The sequence below is a fragment of the Castor canadensis genome, chromosome 13 (assembly GCF_047511655.1).
Source record: "Castor canadensis chromosome 13, mCasCan1.hap1v2, whole genome shotgun sequence".
NCBI lineage: Eukaryota > Metazoa > Chordata > Mammalia > Rodentia > Castoridae > Castor > Castor canadensis.
In genome coordinates, this window is record NC_133398.1 from 39,342,115 (window position 1) to 39,352,122 (window position 10,008).

The 10,008-nt window shown below is 40.4% G+C and overlaps 1 protein-coding gene across 3 annotated transcripts in view; it reads right to left on the reverse strand.

The window, feature by feature from the left end:
- Ube2r2 (ubiquitin conjugating enzyme E2 R2) overlaps nt 1–9,994 on the reverse strand; it is an 87,304-nt gene extending 77,310 nt beyond the window's left edge. The window contains exon 1 of one of the 3 annotated variants that reach the window (XM_074051598.1): nt 9,237–9,994. In XM_074051598.1, the coding sequence (XP_073907699.1) occupies nt 9,237–9,413 (177 nt within the window). In that variant the 5' untranslated portion in view covers nt 9,414–9,994. The remainder of the gene's footprint in view (nt 1–9,236) is intronic. The other 2 variants (XM_020163848.2, XM_074051599.1) reach the window with 2 other exon arrangements.
- Nucleotides 9,995–10,008: the final 14 nt, after the last annotated feature.

The following is a 10,008-nucleotide window of genomic DNA, read 5'->3' on the forward strand; positions in this document are numbered from 1 at the left end:
AAAGAAAAAAAAAGTGGCTCAAGCCTAAGTAAGCATAAGACCCTGAATTCAAACACCAGTACCCCCCCAAAATAAATAAACTATCACTTAACAGACTCAACTATTAAGTGATAATAGTTGACCAAAAAAATAATTTTCCAGGCTGAACATGGTGGTACACACCTGTAATCCCTACACTTGGAAGATGGAGACAGGAGGATAGCTAGTTTGAGGCCAACAGCATGAGCTACATATATAGCCACACCTTGTCTCAAAGAAAAAAAAAAAGTTTTCTATAGTCAATTTTTCCCTATGATACTTACATAAACTTGGAAATGTATCAAGGCATTATTATTTTGAAAGCACAAACAAGGGCTGGGGGCATGGCTCAAGTAGTAGAGCTGATTTGAGGCCCTGAGTTCAAACTCAGGTGAGAAAAACAAAACCATAAACCAGGAATTGGAGGGGGTGGGGGCAGGGGGGAGAAATGACCCAAGCCTTGTATGCATATATGAATAATAAAACAATAAAAATAAATAAATAAATAAACCAGGAGTTGGGGATGTAGCTCAGTAGCAGAGCATTTGCCTAGCATGTAGAAGGTCCTGGGTTTGATCCCCAGCACTACAAAAAGTAACAATAGCCTGGAAAAAAATAAAAACAATCTCAAAAAAAAAAAGCACAAACCAATATTGTATTGAGAACTATAACTGCTTCTATCATTGTCATTTCAGGTGTTTTATGATCATTTCTAATCCTAACACTTAACTTCTGAAGCTACTGTTAAAGGAATCAAATTGCTAATTTAAAATCCTTCTAATATTTAGTATTCTCTTATTCAAATCATCAAAGAAAAACTGAATTTTTCCAGTAGATTGGAGACTTAAGCTAAAGTCATGAAAACAGTCTCTCCCTCTAATTCAGACAATTACCTTAGAATTAACTAAAATTTAAAATAGTTCCTTGTAAAATCCTTCATATGTTTGATTTTCTTAAAATTTTACAACTTCAAACATCACCCCAATTAGTCAAGGATTTCAGTTAATAGAACAGCACAGGCTTTAGAGACAAGCAGTCTCTATTACAAGTTGGCACTACAACATTCTAGATGATTAGCCTTGGGCAAGTTAAATGACCTCTGAGTAACATAGGTTCTCTAAATGCTAAATGAAGAGTAGGGGTGTGGCTCAAGTGGTAGAGCACTTGTCCAGAGTACAATCCCCAGTACTGCCAAAAATTTTAAAAAAGTCTGATGGAGTGGTTCAATTGGTAAAGAGCCTGCCTGACAAGCATGAAGCCCTGAGTTCAAACCCCAGTATGATAAATAAAAGGAAACATCTCATGGAAGGATTACATGAGGTATTCTATGTAAAGTACATGGTATATAGTAAGCCCTCAACAAGTGTTAGCTCCTAATAGCTACAGTACTATATTGAGAGTAACTGTATATGTGAGTATATATATACATATATACGTACAGTGTATATATACATATATATATGTATCCACTAGACATGAAATTCCAAGTTGTAGCATGCTTTAAGTCTCATTCTATTTATTTTGCCAGTAAGTTCACAGTTCAACTTACTGTTTGTATCAAAACTACAAAGGACTGCTGTTCCTATCCCCCTTTAAATCATATGTTGAAATACTAAACCGCCCCCCCGCCCCCCCCGCCCCCCCCCCCCGCAATAGGATGGCAGAAAATGGCAGAAAGGTGGACCCTTGGGGGAGTTATAGATTATGAGCGACCCCACCCCCATAGAATGTGTCTTTATAAGAAAAAAGAATTGAGGGTGAACTCAGTGGTAGACCCTTGCCTTAGTGTTCATAAAACACCCTGAGTTCAATCCCCAGCATCCCCTAAAAAAAAAAAAAAAAAACCTGGGTTCAATCCTCAGGACACATCCTTCAAGAAAAGGGAAGGATCCATTTGGAGGATCCAAGAAGTGATCTGGAGCCCAGAAGACAGCCCTCATAAGAATCTGACGCTTTGATTTCTATTTTCTAGCTTCCAGAACTATGAGAAATAAATTTCTGTTGTTTATAAGCCATCAGAGATCAGAAGGATCTCAGTTCGAACCCAGCCCGGGCAAACAATTCAACAGACTCTCTCTTGAAAATACCCAACACCAAAAAAAGGCTGGTGGAGTGGCTCAAGTCCTGAGTTCAAACCCCAGTACTACCAAGAAATAAATAAGCCATCCACCTAGCCTATAGTAATTTGTTATAGGAGCCTGAAGACAATAACCAAAATATATTTATTTATTTATTTATGGTGCTGGGGACTGAACCCTAGTTCTTTCATATGGTAGACAAGCACTCTACCACTGAGCTAGAACCCCAATCCCCCAAAATCTTTATAGTTGTTACAAAACAAATCAAGTAAAGGTGTTTAAAGTAGACTGTTTACTGTCCATCTTAGATACATATTCAAACATCTGAATTTTCCAATTCTCATATAGCAGTATTATTTAAATACCAAACCCTGTCAATCTGAACTAAAATTATCTTTTCAATTTAGTATCTATCACTCCATTCACTTCAGAATCAATTCATTTAGAAGTATGTTAACATAAACTTTGAATAATAATGTCACTGAATAAGCTGAAATAAGTTAGTTCTGTGTTGACAGCACACACACAGAGGCTCAATCTTACTCAGACAATTATGTAGTTATACATAAAACTGTCCAAAAGTAGTTGAGGAATGTAAGAATTAAAACTTTTAAATACTGTCTTCCAGCAAGATGGAGTTCTGTAGTTCTAAACACTGAATTTCAAATGCTTCCTATTACCTTCCTATAATTAGAAGTGAACCAATTTGCTGGCCTCCTTTATCTCACCTGTCTTCAACAGACAGGTTATTCTGGAACCTTAGACTAGGACCAGTAATACCGAGTTGAAAAAATGGAACAGGACATTTTATCGTGATGAACACTGGTTATACTGACAAATGCTCTAATTGGTCCTAAAAGTTTAAAAGCTTTGCTTTTCATGAACATTTTACAATTGTGTCCATAACACCTATACCCCACATTTTTGTATTTTAAAATCCACACACACAAAAAAATTTTTTGAGGCAAGATTTCACTATGTAGCCCATGCTGACCTCGAATTCAAAATTCTGTGTAAACCTCCTAAATGTTCAGATTACAGATGGGTACCACCATCTCCCTGATCCACACAAAGATTTTTATGAATATCATTCATAAAAGATCTAAGGTTTTCAGTATCCTAGTACTTTCCTTTACTATCTCTTAGGGAATGCCTTTTCTTAAAGCACTGCAAAAAAAAAAAAAAAAAAAAATTTCTGCAATTATTCAGACAGAAGCCAGGCATCAGTAAATCTCAGCTACTTAGGAGGCAGAAGGATTGCAGCCTGAGCAAATAGTTCTCAAAACCTTATATTGTAAAAACCCATCATAAAAAAAAGGGCTGGCAGAATGGATCAAGAGGTAAGAGCACCTACCTAGCAAGCATGAAACCTTGTGTTCAAGCTCCAGTGCCACCAAAAAAAAAAAAAAAAAAATTAGAGACAAAATTTTAAAAAAACAATAAACAAAAACAGAATTACAGACAGTAGAGCTAGGCTCTGGTGGCTCACACCTGTAATCCCACCTACTTAGGAGGATTGAGGTTCAAGGCCAGCCTGAGCAAACAGTTCATGAGACACCTCCCTCCTACCCCGGCCTCCGAAATAACCAGAGCAAAATGGGACTGGAGGAATGGCTCAAGCAGTAGAGTGCCTGCCTAGCAGGCTCAAAGCTCTCAGTTCAAACCCCACTACTGTCAAAGAAAAAAAAAAGAAAAGAAAAGAAATACAGAAAAGCAAACATGGTATATCACAATTTAATCCCAGCACTCAGATAGTGGAGGCAGGAGGATTGTGAGTTAAGAGGCCAGGATGTAGAAGGAGACCCTGTCTCAAACCAAACCACCCCCATGCAAAAAAAATTATAGAATCAGCGGGTGTGGCAGCCCTTGACTGTAGTCCCAGCTATTCTGGAGGACAAGGCAGAAGACTGCATGTGCCCAGAAAGAAGTTGGAAGAGTGGCTTGTCTGGAAGGACAGAGGAGGAGTCTATTTATATTCTATGTGCATTTAGAAAAGTAAAGTAGGGCTGAATGTGTGGCTCAAACAGTAGTATACCGTCTAGCAAGCACAAAGTCCTGAGTTCAAACTCTGGTAGTACCAAAAAAAAAAAAGTACAATAAAATTAATTTTTTTGTTTTCCTTCTGGCTTTTCCCCCATTTGGCAGTCTGGAGTTTGAACTCATAGTCTCAAGTTTGCTAGGCAGGTACTCTACCACTTCAGCCACTGCAACAGCCTAATACACATTTTTCAAAATAAAAGAAATGGAAGGAAGGTGGGTGCCAGTGGCTCACACCTGCAATCCTAGCTAGTCAGTTGGCAGAGATCAGTAGGATAGTAGTTCAGAGCCAGCCCTGCCAAATAGTTCTTGAGACCCTATGTCGAAAACACCCACCACAAAAAAAAAAAAAAAGGCTAGTGTAGTGGCTCAATGTGTAGGTCCTGAGTTCAACTCCCAGTACCGAAAAAAATAATAATAATAATAATAATTTTAGAAGAATATGCTATTATCTAAAAGTCATACCCACACACAAAGATTAAGTCTGATTTTTGGGAAGAGAAGCAGAAAATAAATTCATTTATTCTAGAACAAATGAAGCTTAACAAATAATGTACATTCCTTTGTCTTCATATATATTATTGAAGAGTTTCCTTAGCATAAGTCAGTGTTATATTTGATAAAGTGCTAGTGGAGTGGTTCAAGTGGTAGAGAGCCTACCAAGGAAGTATGAGGTCCTGAGTTCATGTCCCAGTGACATCACAAAAAAATATGATAAAAAAGTGTTATTACGGAAAACTTACCAAACAGATACTTCCTAAATTGTCAGTTTAAAAACAACACAGGTGTGTTCCATTTATTTTAAAATCTATTTCATCATCGGGTGGCAGTGGCTCATGCCTATAATCCTAGCTACTTGGGAGGCTGATATGGGAGGGATTGAGGTTTGGGGCAAGCCTGGGCAAACAGTTTGTGAGACCCTAGCTCCAAAATAACTAGAGCAAAATGGACTGAAGGTGTGGCTCAAGTGGTAGAGCAATGAAGCTCTGAGTTCAAACCCCAGTCACACACACAAAAATATAGACACATATTTTATCACCTGTATTTTATTACCTCAATTAGATAATTAAATAAAATTTAAAAACCTGAAATACTTTTAAGTTTTTAATCACATAAATTTCATGTTAGTGTTTATCATAAAAGAGGCACTCTCATTTTGTGACTCTAGACTCACTGCTACCATGCTTTCAGAAAAATAATTCAAGTGTTTCAGGAAGGTTCTATACCAAAGCACTCACATTAAGTTATGATCATCATCATTATTTCAAAAGATTCCTTTTAAAGGAAAGGAAGTGGACTTGCTAAAACTTTCATTTACTGCTGCCTTGATCAACAGTAACATAGTAATAAAAATTTCAATTTGTTCCTTAGCAAAATAAAGTCAGAGCTATTCTCCCTGTCCTAAGTATTCTCCTATTTTGTCTTTTATTTAAGTGACTGACACCCTACAGGGAAAAATTTCAAGCAGCAAAGAAATTCAGACATTCCCTAAAATGAGATCAAGAAACTGGACAAAAAACAAGGCCTCAAAAAATTTCATAAGGGTGGGGTGGATAAGAAAAAGTAACAGGAGGAGTATGATCAAAGTACATTATATGCAAATGTACTTTATATGAAACAATATTTGCTAATAAAAAGATTTTAAAGTATGCAAAAAACAGAAGAAACTACTTTTGCCCACCCCACATTCATGCCCCCCGCAAAGCTAAGAATCACACAGATAACAGATATTAAATAAGCAAAAGCAGAATGACTCAAAAAAACAAAAATTCTGAGAAATAATACAGGTCTCATAGTTCCCAACACAGTTTCATGTTTTGAACAGACTGGTGACAACCACTTCATGATGAAAAAGATCAGTCAGAAGCCTGTAACATCTAAATGTTAAAGGAGTTATTTTATGAAAAATTTAAAGAATGACTGGCAGTCCCACTGCTTTGGAAGGATTGTCAATTACAAAAATAAGTTTAACTTCAAAACATATTACACTAAATTTTCAAAGACTAACATTTGAAAGCTCTGTGCCAACTTTTAGCTGCAGCTGTAGTGGAACACACTAAAAGCTTTGTTTTAAGACAAAAGCAATGAAATAAAAAACAATGACCATATATTTGCCTTTTTCCAATGAAGGACTAATCACATAAAAGTCAGAAAAGAATGCACTGAACAAATTCTTACAGAACACTCAAACATAAAACTTGTTTAAGAATGTGTGTACTGGGGTGAATTCAACTATAACATATTGTAAGAACTTTTGTAATTCCTGTAAATGTACCCCCCGTACAACTATAAAAAAATAAAATTTTTTAAATTTAAAAAAAAAAAAAAAAAAAGCCAAGCACCGGTGGTTCACGCCTATAATACTAGCTACTCAACAGGCAGAGATCAGGAAGATCAAGGTTCGAAGCCAAGGTTCAAATTCAAGAGACCCTATCTTGAAAAAAACCTTCACAAAAATAGGGCTGGTGGAATGGCTGAAGGTGAAGGCCCTGAGTTCAAGCCCATGTACCACAAAAAAAGAAAAAAAAAAACTGGTGGAGGAGGTGGCACAAACAATGTATACACATGTAAGTAAATGTAAAAACAATAAAATAAAAGGAGAAAAAAAAATTAAAGCCACTGAATACTGGATTTTAAAAAAATGTACATACTTTACAAGTCAGAATCAAAGGTAAAGAGGCTAGAGAGACACAGCTTAGAGAGAGAGCTAGAGGCTCTGGGTTCAGCACCAAAAAAAAAAAAAAAAATTCTGGTGGGGAGGAGAATTAAAGGCAAACACATTCAAAGATTAAGAAAATTAACACTGGGATGAGGGCATGGTTCAAGTGGTAGAACAACTGCAAGGTGGAGGCCTGAGCTCTACCCCAGAACCACACCAAAAAAAAAAAAAAAAAAAAAAAAGAAAATTAACACTAATACATAACAAATAGGAGATTAAGCCATTCTTTTTAACAAGTCTGAAGTTAGAAAGCCTTTATTTTTGTGTGTGCGTGTGATGCTGAAGATCAAACTGGGCCTCATGCATGCTGGCTGCTGCACTCTACCATTGAGCTACACCAACATCCCAAAGACTTTATTTTTAAAACAGTGAATACTGATCAGGAAATACTTCTGTACTACCAATTCTAAACCAAGAGTTTGCCACACTCTGTTCCCAAATACTAAGCAAAAATATTACAATTAGCAACCCCCATTGACTTTCTCATATTGTTGTTTTGTTTTTAACATTTCATTAAAGATTATTTAACTAGTACCCATTTATCTTAACTATCAGTTGTCTCAAATCAAAATTACTTCTTGGAAATTAAACTTTATCCATTAAAGTTAGCCAGTATAGTTTGCTAAAAAATGGTTTGTTAGAAAGTTACACACATACACACAAAATTAAATAAATAAAAAGAAAAAATATCACATAAATCCCATTTTGTGCAATATTTCCAGTTATCTCCAAATAAGCACTTACACTTGACAGAAAATGTACCTCAACATGGACACAGTAATACCTTTTCCAATTTGTCACTAATAACTTGTATCTTTACTAAGTAATTTTAAATATCTGCATCTGAAAAAGTGTAAGTGTATGCTGACCACAAAAGAACCAAATAGTTGGTAAGGATACAACTCTTACATAATATTTTTTAAACGTCCTTTTGCTAGGTATTCAGTAACTATCAGGCATGAATATTAAACATATCCATGTTACTCCCATTTTCAAAGTTGACCTAATTTAAAACCTGAAACTGAGGTTCTACCTTGCAAAGGGAAGAAAACAAGAGTTAAGTAATTGGGTAGTCCTAAAAATACACATCACAACTACATGACTAAGATACTCATTTATGCCTTGTGCCAAGATAACCCCTCCCTTCAAAACAAACTAAAATTGACTCACTGGCCTATTTTACTTAATTTTGGAAATGGAAAAAAAAAAAATAGATGGTTTCCTAAACACTCATTTCCTCTATCTCTGCCTCCACAGTTTAAAAGACTTTAAGTCTTCAGTCTGGGATTCCTCCCTACAAAAATGCTTAAGTCCAAACAGAAGTTAAAAAACAAAACAAAAAACACCCTCAGTATTTGTATCTTGTTATCTACCTTTGAGTTAAAAAAAAACAAAACAAAACTGGATTCCAGAATAATTACTAGAAAACAATAGAAATGTCTACGGTGGCTGCCTAAGGAGCCATCCCACCCAGAAAACCCATCTCACCTCGATGATACTTTTCATCTGTGAGATGACCCCATTCTGCTGTAGTTAACCACCTGGGCAAATCTTTTAATTTTGACGCCCTAAAGGAGAAACTATCAATCTCCCTACAAGATATGTTCCACCCTTTATGGATGTTTCTCCATGTAGAAAACATAGCTAGTAAACTTGGTGGCGGAGCGAGGACAAAGGGCATGTGAAAAAAAGCAATGACTGAGGTAAATAGAAAAGGAAGGTAGATAGAGTACTAAATTAAAGTTCCCTTAAGTAGATATTGGCAAGACAACGCAGTACCCTTTAAAAAAACAAAACAAAACAAACAAAAAATCACCCTCCAGGGTCCTCTTCCTCGTTACCACCCACTGGAATGGAAAATTGGAACTCCCACTACCCCAGAAGCCCAACGAGTCCTTAAAATGTCAGAGCACTGGCAGCCTCGGGAATGACAGCCTAATGCCCATCCCCCATCCTCACCCTCCCCCCCAAAAAATAAAAGTCCAATCCAATAAAGTGCAGGTCACCCTGCCCTCTGGGGCAGTTCCAGCCTGCGCAGAGAGGGCTCTGATGGGAGGTCGAGAAAGGAAAGACAGACCATCTCGCTTTCCACACACCCTCAGCTGGAGAAACAAAACAAAGACAGTCCTCCTTCCCCGGTAGTCAGCAGCCCAGCCAGAGAGGCTTTCCCATTTCCCGATGCAGTGTGGCCTCCCGCCCCCGCCCCATGACAAAGAAAAGGCACTGGGTGAGCGAGGCCTTCCAGCCTCCGAGGTGGGGGAGGGGGCTGCGAGGTGAGGAGCCCCCTCGGCTCAAACTGCTGGTTCCCCAAAAACAGCCCGAAGTGGCGGAGAGCCGAGGCCTCCGCCGGGGAGAGCCCGGTCCGGGAGGGGTGGGGGTGGTACCTTGAAGTAGCCGCCTTCGTAGAGCGTGTTGGGGGGTCCGAAGATGGCTACCTCCCAGTTGTAGAGGTCGGACTCATCCACCAGGGTGATCCGGAAGCCCTCCACCGGCTCCTCCTGCAGGGATTTCAGCTCGAGCATCAGGGCCTTCTGCGAGCTGGTCATCTGCTGCTGGGCCATCGCGACGGCGGCGGCCGTGCGGGGCCGGTGCCCCAGTCCTCACGCACCGGCCGGGCCGGACCAGGCCCCTCCCCTCCGCTGCGCTCCGCTCGCCCTCGGGCCGGGCCCCAGCCGCCACACGCCCGGCGGGCCGGACCAGGCCCCAGACGGCCCGCGGGCCCGCCCGGGGTCCTCTTCACAGCAGACGCAGGCCGGCGCGGGCCCACCTCTTACACTCGGGCCGTGAGGGGGAGCGTTTGGGGAAGTTGAGGGAATTCGCTCCCGGTCCGGGGCCTCCCCCCCCCCGAAGGGGGCCTCTACTTGGGGCGGCGGGGGGGGGAGAGGAGGTGGAAGCGGAGGAAGGAGGCAGAGGACCGGCGATGATAAGGGGAGGGGGCCGGGTCGGCCCGGGAGCGCCGCGCTCGCTCGCCCTCTTGTTTTCCTCGGGGGCCGCCGGGGCCAGGGGGCGCGCGGGGCCGCAGGGGGAGGGGGAGCGCGGTGCGTGGGGGTCTCGGGCGGCGGCGGCGGCGGCTGCGCGGGGGGAGGGGCGGCGGAGGAGAGCTAGAGCGCCTCACGCCGCGGGAGCGCCGGAGCCGAGAAGGAGGGAGGGAGAGAG